This window comes from Neofelis nebulosa, chromosome 2 (genome assembly GCF_028018385.1).
Source record: "Neofelis nebulosa isolate mNeoNeb1 chromosome 2, mNeoNeb1.pri, whole genome shotgun sequence".
NCBI lineage: Eukaryota > Metazoa > Chordata > Mammalia > Carnivora > Felidae > Neofelis > Neofelis nebulosa.
The window spans coordinates 196,900,864-196,914,779 of NC_080783.1; the positions used below are offsets into that span (position 1 = coordinate 196,900,864).

The window sequence follows — 13,916 nt, forward strand, 5'->3', positions numbered from 1 at the left end:
CTTCAACATTAGGGTAGTGACTGGACCTGCTGCCAGATCCTGTTACTTAATGCAGTAGTAAAGAATCACATATCTACCTGCATCCTAGTTCTTTGTTTAGTATTTCAATGACTATAATCGATGGAATAGATTTCCCTTTAACTCTTTACGTTTGATTATTCTGAGAGGGGCCCATAGCATCACCAGACCATCAAAGTATCCACTCCCAGTCTAAAGAGGACAAGTCCAAAACAAGATCTCAAAGAAACCATTGACCTAATGTCAGAGAGGTGGCCATTATTTCTCCAGTAGAGTGTAGACCAGAGGCTGAACCTATTTCCCTCCTTTCTCTTTCCCCAGCAGAGGTGCGGCCTAGTGGGAGACCCATCAACACTGCCCGGGAACCACCACTCACCCAGGCCTCCGGTAGGTATGGTTCAGATCTCTGGCTCAAGAAACTGGTGTTGCTTCCTTCACCTAGTTACATATGACTTTCTAAGTACTCAGTGAAAGGATGTGAAAACTGTCTACAGAGCCAAACAGGTTTCCCCACCCTAAGCAGACTTCAGGAGGAAGTGAAGGAAGGAAAGGAAACAAAAACCTCATCCAGAAGAGAGAGCCCAAGCTTTCCAGAAACACATCCAGAGCTTCGAGCTCTGGAGCCATTGATTACCACAAGCCCAGCCCCCACCCCCCAACCCGGTATGTGGTCATACAGACACAAAGACCCAAGTCCTGCCTAGGGAGCTTCCTGGAAATGGTTACATTTTTAATACAGGTATTGTATCTTTCAAAGTGTAATGTCCATAACTGGGCACATAACTACAGGTGTGGCCCAACCAGTGCAAGACTATTATAGACTATCCTATCCTTTTTCAAACTTTATTCTTTTATGTACCACATTAGTGTGTTATACAAGAAGGAAACTAGATTTGGCATCATATTCAGCTCTAATTCCATTGTGGATCACAAGAGGACTCGAGCACTCCACCATCCTCCCCTGTGTTAGGTGTCGGGGGAAAACCATCTCAGTGAGTGAACTGGGATCAGCCATCAGGTGGCCGCAATCCTATCAACACATATGTAAGTCCCGCTCATATCTGCTCCCCAATTCCTCTAGTTCCTGGTGATGTTTTTGCCAAGAATTCCCTATGGAAAGGGGCCTATGAGTACCAGGGGAAGAAGCAGCCAGCCATGCTCAGAGTGACTGGCTTCCAGGTTGTCAACAGCAAGGTCAACGCCACCATGATTGACCACAGTGGAGTAGAAGTGCACTTGGCTGGTAAGGAGCAGGCCACCCCCTTGAAAGCCTGGGTGTGGCAGGGGTGGGTGGGCCCACGCCCTCTGCAAGGATGTGTCTACTCTCATTGCATCCTCCTGTCCTTGTCTGGTGGGGAGCGGGCAAATAATGTGTCTGTTCATTTTTGCTTGCATGATAAAACCACCGGGACTAAAATGAAGTGGTTAGATAACAAACAATAACTTGAACATAAAAGCACTCCTAACTAAAGAGGAAAGAGACCAATATCTCTAAAACTGAACCAAAAATAGGGACAGAGAACTCCCAGAAGCCAAAATACAGACAGACAATAAACAAAAGAAAGTACACATTTCAGCAGTAATCAAAAAACTGAAAGTAAATACAAAATGCCATTTTCTACTTATCCCACTACGATTTTTTTTTTTAAGTGATAAACTTTAGTGCTGGTCAAGGTCAAGTGAAGACACTGATGCGGGTGAGGGCCAAAGTATGAAACAGGGCAATTCTAGAAAACAGTTTGGAAACTTGTGTCAAGATCTTTGAAAATTAGTGAACCCATTAATTATATTTCTAGGAATTTTTTTCATAAAAAGTAGCTATGGAGGGAGTCAAACATTTATGAATAAAGGATGTTCACATAACAGGGCCATTTGTATCATATCAAAACTGGAAGGAGAAAATTGTCCAAAGTTAATGAAATGGATGTATTAATTATAAGAGATCTGATAGATAAAATAGCTTGCCAGTTTTGGAGAAAATAGACCTATCGTAGTGCACGTTAAATGTGACTCCAGTTTTTAAAGGAAAAATTATATTCATAAGAAAGAAAGCTGGAAGTAATTACACCAAAACGTGAACAGTGGCAATTTCTTAGTGATATCAGGAATGATTGTGATTTTCTTCCTGCATCTCTGCATTTTCCAAAATTTCCCCAATTTTCAATCTTCCTATAATCAGAAAACTAAATCTCTCAGAAAACAAATGTAAAGATAAAGGCATGCGTGAGCAAATGAAGGCACATGTTAATACACAACCCACATGCACTCATATCCGCCCATTCATGCGTGCACACACCAGCACAGCTGAGCAGTCAGTTTCACTCATCTGCTTTAAGACATAGTCATAAAGATGTGCACATAACCCCGTGTACGTGCCTCCTGCATTCCCACACCCACCGAATTGTAGAACATACTCGTGTGTTAACTGACACATTAACGTATCCAAAGTCCTATTCACTTTATTCCGCCATGTGCATGTTTTAAAAGGGTCACAATCACAGGCCAGTGATTTAGTGGTAACACACATTTGCACATTCTTGCACATCCTCTCATTCAGCCCACACAAACTCATGGGCAACACTATACTTACCTACTTATGGTTATGCATGGAATGTTTATATCAACATCTACATGTGAAATTTCACCAGGACAGCCACACCCACATCCCCACAAATATGGGTTTGGGGATTTTTCCAGATCTTTAGTCTACTCTCTGAACTTTCTTTTCCCAGGAATTTACAAGAAAGAAGATTTCCATCTCCTGCTCCAGGTTTACCAGATCACAGGACCTGCGGAGATCTTTGTGAATAAGTTCAAAGATGACCACTGGGCTTTAGATGGGCATGTAAGTTCAACAAAATCTGCCCTTGACCTCCCTGTGCCCTATCCCCACCCCTGATTCCCAGATCACTGGCAGGGAATGGGGGAGAAGAGAGTGGAAACTCATAGGATCAACATGGAAACCTGGGGGGGGGGGGGGTTCTTCGGGACGAGGACAGGGAGCAAGGGAGCCCTCGCCTGCTCGTGAAGTGGGTAAAGGAAAAGATAAAGGGACCAGGAGGCTGAGTGTCCAGAGGGCCAGCACATCTGAGTGATAGGGAGTAGGTTCTGATGTTAGAGCAGAAAGCAAGGAACTAGAGGTCAGCGGTGTAAGAGTGAATTCAAGCAAGCTGGAGGTAATGACATGGTGCCAGGACATGGGAAAAGGTGGTGGGTCCCGGGTGACTACCTCAAATATCCACTCACATTTGAGGATGTGGATTACAGATGATTTAGCACAGCTAGAAGACCAAGACATAGGGGAGGAGACACGGCTTCCTTGCCTTCTCTTGTGGGGGAAGACTTAACGCATTCTAGGGCATTCTGAAGGCAGAAGGCAGGTCCACAGTGATGCTCCTCTTCCAGTTTCACAGGAGGTGAGTTGAGCATCATGTCACATATCACACCCTTGGCTTCCCTGTCTTGGATCTTTGATGCTAGAAATGGAAGGCCGGGAAGGAGGGAGAGGTCACAGAGGCCAGAGTAGCAGAGAGCTGAGGAGTCAGGGTGCATCCTCAGGGACAAGACAGCAGGTGGACGACTGTGGATTTGTGACTTTGCTTTTCAAATACATAAGGAGAGGGGCACCTGGCTGGCTCAGTCAGTACAGCATGAGACTCTTGATCTCAGGGTCAAGAGTTCAAGCCCCACGCTGGGCATAGAGCTTACTTAAACATGTAAGGAGAAGCAAGTGGCTTCCCCCAAGGGCTGGCACATCTGGTTAGTTCCTTGGTATTCTTGAGAGTATCCTGTGGACCCCCCTTGGATACCCCATTGGGTAGCGAAGACCCGGATGCTTCAATGGCAGTAGTCCGAAAGCCGTGCAAGAACAACAGACCCTACCATGCTGGGAGGGTCACCATAAAGAACAAGGGTCAAAGTTAGGAGATGGATGGGGCTAGGAGTACAGGCCATGGGCTAGAAGCGAATGGAGCTCTGGAGGGCCAAGCCGCTGGAGCAGCTTAGGACAACAGCCAACCATCAGGCCTACTTCTGTGGCCACCCGTGCGTGGTTTGGGGCACAGATGGCGCAGTCCGCCTAGAGCACAGTGGACGGAGGACCCACCTTGGGGATGGAGCAGGAGCTGGGAGGCGTGCAGTAGCCAAACATCCTCAAAGCATGCCCTCAGCTGAGCAGCACACGGGCTTTGCGTCCAATGCCCCCATCTCACTGCCTCTGCCCTCACCCTCACAGGTCTCCTCAGAGTCCCCCGGAGGTACCTTCATCTACCAAGGCTCCGTCAAGGGCCAAGGCTTTGGACAGTTCGGCTTTCAAAGACTTGGTAACTAGCATTGGTCCCCTGGAAGGGTGTGCTCGTGGGGCGGGGGAGACACTTGAGTGCTGGGGCAAGGGATTGACGTTCAACAGCCAGATACATGGGTCCTTAACCATTTGGGGGCCATGGCCACCTTTGAGATTCTGATAAAGGCTATGGAATATGTCCCCAGAAACAAGCTCATAGACATAATACGCTCAATCTTTGCCAAACAGTGTCAAGGCCCAGCCTCAAGTTGAGACCCCCAGCTTAAGGGACGTTGGGTCTCAGATACAGCTGCCAGCAACACCACCCAGCCAGCCCTCGGGCATCACACAGACACCCCCGAACAAGCAGACGTGGGGTTATCAGGAGTGCCTTTACTCACAGTGCCCTTTCCAACCCCGAGCAGTCCCGGAAGATGGTTCTCCCCTAGCTTCTTTACCCTGACTGCTACACATCATTGGCATCCAGTGTCCTCACTTCCTCGCTGGCCTTGACCCAGAGCCTCCCAGTCAGAGCCTCAGACTCTAGTCGGAGGAGGGTACCTGGCTTCTCAGAAGTGGTGGAAGGGGAGGCAGGAGGCAGTCATGGGTGCTCAAGGGTCAGCTCCACACATCTGGGTACTGACACCCACCATTCCCAGGGGCTCTGCCTGCCTTTCTCGCAGCTCTGACCTTCAGGAAGCTTCTCCTTGTCTTAAGCAGAAATCTGTTTGCCTGGTTCCCACTCCACACTATTCCTGCCCCAGAGGTATTCTTAGCTCCCCCTTGTGAGCAGCATGGAGTAAGACCTCTGTCTCCTCCTGACCTCGGTCCCCTGGCCCCTCAGCGCCACACACCAGAGTTGGCCTTCACTGCTGACTCCCTGTCTCCTGAGGCAGACCTGTGCCCTCTTGGAGCCACTAAGCAGGCAGTGTTGCCTCCCCATGGTCTCCAGAGTCCTCCCAGCCTTGTGCTGGGAGGGCCAGAGCAGAGGAGGGGAGACGGTCCCCAGGCTGCTCAGCATCTCCTGTCCCCCACCCCCACCCCCACCAGAGCAGCTCGCTGCTGTTTTGTGTTGTGGCTTCCTTGTAAGCTTCTATCTGATAAAAGGCTCTGGTAGACAAAAGAAGTTTCGAAACTTCTGAAGGGCAACACCCTGGTAAGATTTTATCCTGCCACACGGCTTTAGGTTCTCTGGCAGCTGGGCTCCCCCAGGACTGATGGCTGTCCTTTGCATATGACCTGACGGGCTGGTGTGGGGAGTCTTCTCCCCGGGGAATGTCTGAGTATGGGGGGAGGCAGCTGCAGGTGACATCCCTAGCCACGGCCACACCTCCCTCTGGGGCCGTCCCCTCAGATTGTGTGTCTGTGAGCTGAGGTTTATGCTCTGGGACTTTGCAGACCTCAGGCTGCTGGAGTCCGACCCCGAGTCCATCGGCCGCCACTTTGCTTCCAACAGCAGCTCGGTGGCAGCCGCAATCCTGGTGCCTTTCGTCGCCCTCATCATTGCAGGCTTCGTGCTGTATCTCTACAAGCACAGGTACAGGGGAAGAAGGCGGCATGGGGAGAGGGGGGCATGCAGGCCCATCACCCACCCCAGCCCGCCCCCAGCCTTCCCGGCCCCGGAGAGCTGTCATCTTGGGAAAGGAAGACAGAACTTCCTATTCCCTCCCTCTCCCCGTTCACACCCCTGAGCCTCTCCCTCTTTTTACATTTTGGTCACTCTCTCTCTCATTCCCAGGAGAAGACCCAAAGTTCCGTTCAATGGCTACGCCGGCCACGAGAACACAAACGTTCGGGCCACATTTGAGAACCCAATGTACGACCGCAACATCCAGCCCACAGACATCATGGCCACCGAGGCGGAGTTCACAGTCAGTACAGTGTGCACAGCCGTATAGCCACCAGGCCTGGCTGCCACCGCCGCCGCCACCGAGAGCCCCGCCTCCGGCAGCCGGTGAGAAGGGGCGTGAGCGGGCTTGCGCCGAGACACGTGCTCCCACAGCCGCGTCCAGTGGGAGGAGCCTATGCCCTGAGTGCCGCGGGGCGCCAGACCCTGAGCGGGGCGCTTTCCTGTGCCTTGTCATTATCCCCATTAGATGGGAAAACGAGGTAGAAAAGGAATTCATTTGGCCAAGATCACACGCCTAATAAGTAGCAGGGTCACAATCCAATCCATCCAACCCCAGGCAGGCAGACTCCAGAGACTGTGCTCTTAGCCCTTTGGGCTTGGCAAAATAACTAAGTGGAACGTATTAGTGAGGGGTCTCCAGAGAGAGAGATACGTATACACACATAATACATACCTAAGATATACATACCTATCTATGTGTGTATATGTATATACACATATATGCTTATCTCTGTATAAACATCTAAATATCTATATCCACATAGAAAGATGTATGTATACGTATATCTAGATATACAGAGATATCCATGTAGAGACGCATGTATACTGTATATATACAGAGAGAGAGAGAGAGAGATTTAGTTTAAGGAACTGGTTCACATGATTGTGGGCCTGGCAAGTCTGAAATCCACAGGGCAGGCCTGCAGGCTGGAAATTCCATCAGGAGTTGATTTAATCTTGATCCAATGGCCATGTGGAGACAGAATTCCTTTCTCTTCAGGGACTTCAATCTTTTCTTCTCCGGCATTCAACTGATTGGATGAGGCCCACCTCCGTGGGGTGGGTAATCTGCTTTACTCAGTCTACTTATTTAAATGTTAACACACCCAAAAAATTCCTTCACAGCAACATTTAGACTGGTGTTTGACCAAACAACTGGTGTTTGACCAGAGCCTTGGCAGGTTGACATATCAAATTAACCATCACCTAGAGCATGATAGATGGGCTGACACGATCCCTGCCTGCCTCCAATTCTCCCCTTACTTCTTTGAGTCCACTTTCTCCTCTAGAGTATTTCTCTTGCTTAAGTCTAAGCTTAAAATTGTAGGTATTGAGATAATTTATGCATGAGATGAAAATTATTTTCAGAATACATAAAGGCAACTATTGAATGCAAATAATTAAATTATTGGGCTTTTCTGCATCCTTTTACATCCATCTGAAACAAACATTTAAAGGAAGAGAAATTATTCCAGAATTCCAGAATTAGTTCTGAGGTTTCATGTCTATGATCCCTGTGTACTTTTTCCTACTCAGAACTCCTACAAATAGAAGCAAAAAAGAAAAGGTAAAATCCTTCCGATGACATAAATCAGGCCTCACCAGTGATCAGTAATGACTCTGAATTTCGAGTTGCTGAATTACTGAACAATATAAGAAAGAAACCAGAATGCCCTCTGACCTGCATATCCCCCCCCACCCCAACCCCTGCTCCCTACCTCAGGCTCCACTGGGTCCCTGTGCCTGTGTGCACAGTGTGTCACCTCTGGGTCATGTGCAGTTCAGCAGCCCTCAGCAACACTCATCATGAGCATTCAGGGCCTCTGAATATTCCGCCCAGCCCACAGCTCTCCACGGCGGCCTCTTCTGGCGAGGGGCCCACCTTGTCCTGCCCAGAGCAGGAGCACAGCGAAAACACAGAGAAAGCTGCTCTTGGTTCATGGAGGCAATGTGTGAAAAACCATGTGAACACACACACCCGTCTTTAGAACGAGTAATTAGGTGATAAATTCAAATAATGCCTAAAAGAACAGCTGAAATTAAAATAAGAACCCAAATAGGCAATTCTTGGAGGCCTGTGGGGTCAGTGAGTCAGGGGGCAGGGGGCAGGGCTGTGCTATGGGCTTTCATGGACCCTTTTCTTCCATTAAAAAATGTATATTAAGCATGGTACCTTACAACAGTGTTGTTACAAAGCTGAATAGAACTCAGTCCGGACTGATTATTACAGGTCCATTATTATTCCGATTTTGAAAGAATTGGATCTTGAAAAACATTTTCCTGGGCCCCTAAGTGGGCCCACTGTGGTGGCCCCTAGGCATTGGGTCTCCTGTGCCTAATGGGTAAGTCGAACCTCCAGGGGAAGAAGACAGTATTGGGAAAATGTATGTCCTGCTGTGGGTGTTCCCCACCTATACCCACCCTCGGGTTCGGGAAGATCAAAGGTCAAGGTAACTAATTTCCTTCTTTCCCCTTTATTCCTCTTTGCTTTGCCTCTTTTCTCTCGCCTGCTTCCGCTCCCCACCTCACCCTGCCTGCCCCTCTCATTTACAATCCCCACGCGATCCGTTTGTCCTCAGTTGTCCAGGGGACAGGCCGTCAGCCCCCTGAGCACAGTGCCCGGTGCCCATCTTCGTCTGTCTCTCTGCCCGTGTCTGCTACTGCTGGGACTTGGGTCCTCACCCCGCCACCACCTGCACCCGCCACCCCAGAGAAGACTCCCGCTGGGCCCCGACTTCGGGGCAGTACAGGAAGAGGGGCTGCAGACGGACACAGGAAGCTTATGGATTTAAAACAGCAAAGCATCTTGTGGCTGGGGGGGGGGGGGGGGCCGAGCACACACAGACACACATGCCTCTCCTTCATTTGAGTCCTGCGAAGAGACCGCCGAAGTTTAAAAAAAAATGTGTGTGAAAGATGCCCCCCCCCGCCCTGCTCCCCACAAACACAGAGAAGAGGTGAAGAGGAGGCTGCATGCCCCGCCGGCCCTGTGTGAGGAGGCGGCGAGTGTGTTAGGTGGTCAGTGTGTAGAAACCAGCCGTCTGCAACTGGCTGTTCTCCTACAAAAGTGACAGCAAGGATTACCCCAAGGGCAGAAAAACATCTTAAGAAGTACTTTGGAAATCAGTTTATTTTTTCCAACAGAATTTTATTGAGTTCTAAACCCAGTGAGTTAAAAAGTCATTCTGGGTCCTAGGCAGCACTGGGGAAGGAAGGGTGGGTTGGGGGACGTAGAGCAGGAATCTGGCCTCGAGTCTAAGGTCAGGTCTGGCTGTCAACTGACAAAGAAGAGAAGCGAGGCTGTAGCCCAGACGGAGATGCCGAGTCGGCAGCATTGGGAAGGTGCTGATACAGCAGAGCAGGCCTATCCCAGTGTCCAAAAACTCATGGCTGCCTTGTGTTGAGTTTCTTCTCTGTGCCTGACACTTTAGGTGTATCATTTCTAGACCTTACAACAACCCAAAATGTAGGAATCGTTATTCCTGTTTTATAAATGAGAAAACAGAAGCCCAGAAAGGTTGAAGAGACGTAAGCCACACCGTAAGTGTGGAGTCAGGATGCTAACCCAGGTGGGTCTGACCCCAAAGCCCACTACACCAGCTGCCAGAAACCCAGGTCTAAAGGGGCACCAAATACAGGGAGGAGCAGGTGAATCTGTATAGTAGGACTGTGGCCGGGCTGGTGGGCCAGGCAGAGGACCTGTGTGTCCTGTCTGGGCTCTTCTCCCTCCGTCTGGGCAGCCTCAGGGAAAGGGACCTCCTAGAGCTGGTGCTGCCCCCTTGGCCCCCAGCAGCCCCTGGCTACAGCAGACACAAGACCTGGGAGCTCCTGAACGGAAAGAACGGAGTGAATGAAAGTCACAACCTCTCCAGCTCCTTGCGAGAAGATTTGATTAATTCTGAGTTCCACTGTGCTTGGGTCCTTACTGAATTCCATACAAGTATTGTTGGGACACTAGCAAGTTTAGGAATCAAACTGTGGCATTTAGAGCCATTTTCTCTGTCCTCGGGAAGGTCCCTATGGGCTTAAGCACCTGTGCACGTGTGACATGCTGGCCTGAGATGTTCATATCACATACTGAAATAAATCGAAATGGAAGGGAGCGGAGTGGCAGGGACACCTGTTCTTAAACAGATGAGACGATCTGCCTCACGGTAAGAGGGGCCGAGTACAGCGAGAGGCGTCAGTTCCCAGCAGATGGGACTGAGGCTGGCAATGGCGGGAGCCCCGTGCCACCCACACCCGCTCTGGGTCACAGCATCCCTGGGCTTGGCGGGAGAGGGCCAACTCAGCCACACACACTCACCCATTCATATCTCTCTTTCCCGGAAACAAATGCAGGAAGTTCTTTGGCTGCTCCCTTCCTCCCTTCTTTCACTCCTCCCAGACCAACCAGTGGACTCCTCCACCAGCCCTGCCTCCGCCCCCTCCCCTGTGTCCCCGCAGATGCCCAAGGAGCACATGCCGGGGTGGGGGGCGCCCAGCACTCTGCTGTGCATTACCGTTTCCCACCTCCGGCATTCCTGCACCACCTCCAGAGGGTCGGAAGGAACCAGGGCAGTCTAGGCCTTCACTCGCCATCCACACCGTACACCCACCACCATCCCATGAGGAGGAAAAAAAAAAAAAAAAAGTAAAACAAAAACAAACAAAAAAATCTTTTGTACAGAGATATATTTTTATTATACAAAGTTTGTACAGTACCAAAAAAAGAAAAAAAGGTGTACATTTTTTTTTCATTATTGTAGGTAAACGGTAGTGGAAGCCTTTTTTGTAAATGTAATAAAATGTATAAATATGGTTTTCAGAAAACATCAAGGACTGTAAATATGTAATCTACACACCTTCTTGGCTTGTCTGCAGTATATACATTTAATTTATCTGTCTCTGTATATGAGGCTTCCCCTGGGTCCTGCATTATGGTACTTTCCTGAATTTGAAAGCAATTTTAAATTTTTTGAATTCAAATAAAATATAAATTTTTGCATTGGTTTCTTACATTCTAATGGCCTTTTTCATGGCTAGGGGGCAAATGTTTCTTGGGGAAGGGAAGGAAAGACACATTTGGGGCCAGAAGCCAAGAGTGGAAATGTGGAAACCTACCATATTTATACAAAAATTAACACAAAATGGATCACATACCTAAATATAAGACCTAAAATATAAAAGCCCTATAAGAAAGCATGGGGGAATGCTTCATGACATCCAATTTGGTGATGCTTTCTTGGATATGGCACCAAAAGCACAGGCAACAAGAGAAAAAATAGATAATTGGACTTCATCAAATCTAAAAACTGCTTCAAAGCACGCAATCAACAGAGTGAAAAGATAACTTACAGAAGAAATATTTGCAACTCATCTGATAAGGGATTGATATCGCCCAAAAAATAAAGAATTCCCACAATTCAACAACAACAAAAACAGACCTGATGTTAAAATGGGCAAAGGGCTTGAACAGACATTTTTCCAAAGAATATATACAAATAGCCAACAAGCGCATGAAAAGTTGCAAAACATCGCTCATTAGGGAAATGTAGTCAAAACCACAGTGAGATGCCACCTCACATCCATTAGGACTGTGAGAAACACAGAAAAAGGGGACCTTGGTAGCTCAATAGGTTAAGCATCTGACTTCAGCTCGGGTCATGATCTCACGGTCCGTGGGTTCGAGCCCCGCATCGGGCTCTGTGCTGACAGTTCAGAGCCTGGAGCCTGCTTCGGATTCTGTGTCTCCCTCTCTCTCTCTCTCTCTCTCTCTGCCCCTCCCCCACTGGTGTCCTCTCTCCCTCTCTCTCCCTCTCTGTCTCTCTCTCAAAATTCTATAAACATTAAAAAAAAAAAAACAAAGCCAGAATATACCAGGCATTGGTGAAGACGTGGAGAAACTGGAGCCACAGTGGAGTGTTGGGGGCAACGTAAGGTAGTACAGCCGCTGTGGAAAACAGTATGGAGGTTCCTCGAGAAACGGACCACTACGTGATCTAGCACTTCCTCTTCTGAGCATGTATCCAAAAGAACTGAAAGCAGGGTCACAAAGAGACGTACGTACACCCAGGCTCATAGCATTCTCTGCCGCAGCTTAGGGGTGGTAGCAGCCCAAATGTCGGCTGACAGATGAACGGAGACACAAAATGTGGTGTATACACAGTGTAGTAGCCTGAAAAAGGAAGGAGATTGTGACACATGCTACAACATAGATGAACCTTGGGAACGCTGCGCTGGGTGAAATGAAGCAGTGAAATGAACAAGACGAATCCTGCATGAGGCCATAGAAACAGAAAGTAGAATGGTGGCTGCCACGGTGTAGAGACGACATAAATAAAAAACTTGTTTAAAAAAGCATTCCAACACTAGCTGAATACAATTAAACAAGCAATTGCAAATATTAAGTACAACACACATCAGGGGAATGCAAACAGGCATACAAGAGGAAGATACGAAATAAGAGTTTTCACCAAAAAAAAAAAGGACAAACACATCTTAGAAATTAAGACCAAACTGCAAAGTATCCAAGGGACAACAGATTCAGGAAAAAAAAAGTATAATCAAGGGCATATGGGAAGAAAATTAAAATGTGTAAGAAAACAAAAATCAAATAAAGGAGTAAAAGGTAAGAAAGTGAGATACAGAAGACAAAGATAAACTGATTTACGTGCAGTAGAAATCCCTGAAGAAGGAAACATAAATAAATAGACCAGAATTAATATTTAAAATTATGCTCTCAGGGTCACGTGCTTCAGCTCTGATCTCGCGGTTCGTGAGTTCAAGCCCCGAGTCAGGCTCTGTGCTGACAGCTCAGAGCCTGAAGCCTGCTTTGGATTCTGTGTCTCCTCGCTCTCTGCCCCTCCCCCCCCAAAAAATAAATAAATGTTAAAAAAATTTTATGCTCTCAGAAAACTTTCTAGAATTAAAAGAAATTACCGTATACATATAATTAACTTATATGTTGAAAGGCCCACCATGCTCCTGGGAAAATTATCCTAGAATGGCCAGATCTGGGACATACCCCAGTAAGACCATATTTTAAAGGGGGGAAAAAAACATTCTCTGGGCCTCCAGGTTAAAAAATAAGTCTGTGGCAAGAAAAGAAAATCAGGTCATCAGACTTCCTAATAGCAGCACACAGTAAGCAAAACAAGAGAGGAGCAGTGTTTTCAACCAGCTGAAGGGAAAATGTGAGCCAAGTATTATCCAGGCAGTAACTGTTAAGACTATGAAACAGTATTAAATATTCCAGAACTCAGGAATATTTTACTCACGAGCCTTTCCTGAAAAGTCTCCTAATGAGAGGACAGGCTTCATCCAACCAAGTTCCAACTAGGAACTTCAGCAAAAAGGCTGGTATTGAGAAGTGATTATATTGAAATCTAAAATGAAGGTGGCAACAGAGACAGAAGAACAGTATGTAAATGCCATGTGTCTGTCAAAGTGGAAATCGTTTTTTAATGGGAAGGGAAGGGAGAGGAAAGGCGGGGGGAAGTAAAATGAACCCACTGATGGCCACAGAGAGAAGAGGTTGGAGTCAAAAGATCACCCAAAGAAAGGTTTCTCAAACTTGGCACCATTGACGTTTGGGGTGGATACTTGTCTCTGTAGTGCTTGGCTGTGCTGTGAATTATAGAACGTTTAGAAGCATCCCTGGCTTCTGCCCACTAGATGCCAGTAGCACCCTCCTCCAGCAGTGACAACCAAAAAATGTTTTCGGATATTGCCAGATGTCTTCTGGGAAGCAAAACTGATACACACACACACACACCTTCCCTCCCCTGCATTGAGAACCACTATTATAAAGCTTATAAAATAGAACCTAAGTAATGAAAAGGAGGATGAAGGGCAGTACATAGGTGTATTAGTATAAAGGAAATCATTAGAATAAAAATATAAATTTTACGAAATACTAATGCACATTTTAAAAGGACCCAAAATATCACATTCTGAAAGAACCAGTAAGCAGGACAAATACACAAAGCAAATACAACATAAAAT

The 13,916-nt window shown here is 47.5% G+C and overlaps 1 protein-coding gene across 1 annotated transcript in view; it reads left to right on the forward strand.

Moving 5' to 3' along the window:
- CSMD2 (CUB and Sushi multiple domains 2) overlaps window positions 1-10,930 on the forward strand; it is a 600,568-nt gene extending 589,638 nt beyond the window's left edge. Inside the window, 8 exon segments of the mRNA XM_058718151.1 lie at window positions 340-405; window positions 1,100-1,261; window positions 2,751-2,863; window positions 4,253-4,340; window positions 5,757-5,837; window positions 6,039-6,254; window positions 8,510-8,679; window positions 8,681-10,930. Of these exon segments, the coding sequence (XP_058574134.1) occupies window positions 340-405; window positions 1,100-1,261; window positions 2,751-2,863; window positions 4,253-4,340; window positions 5,757-5,837; window positions 6,039-6,254; window positions 8,510-8,679; window positions 8,681-8,722 (938 nt within the window). The 3' untranslated portion in view covers window positions 8,723-10,930.
- Window positions 10,931-13,916: the final 2,986 nt, after the last annotated feature.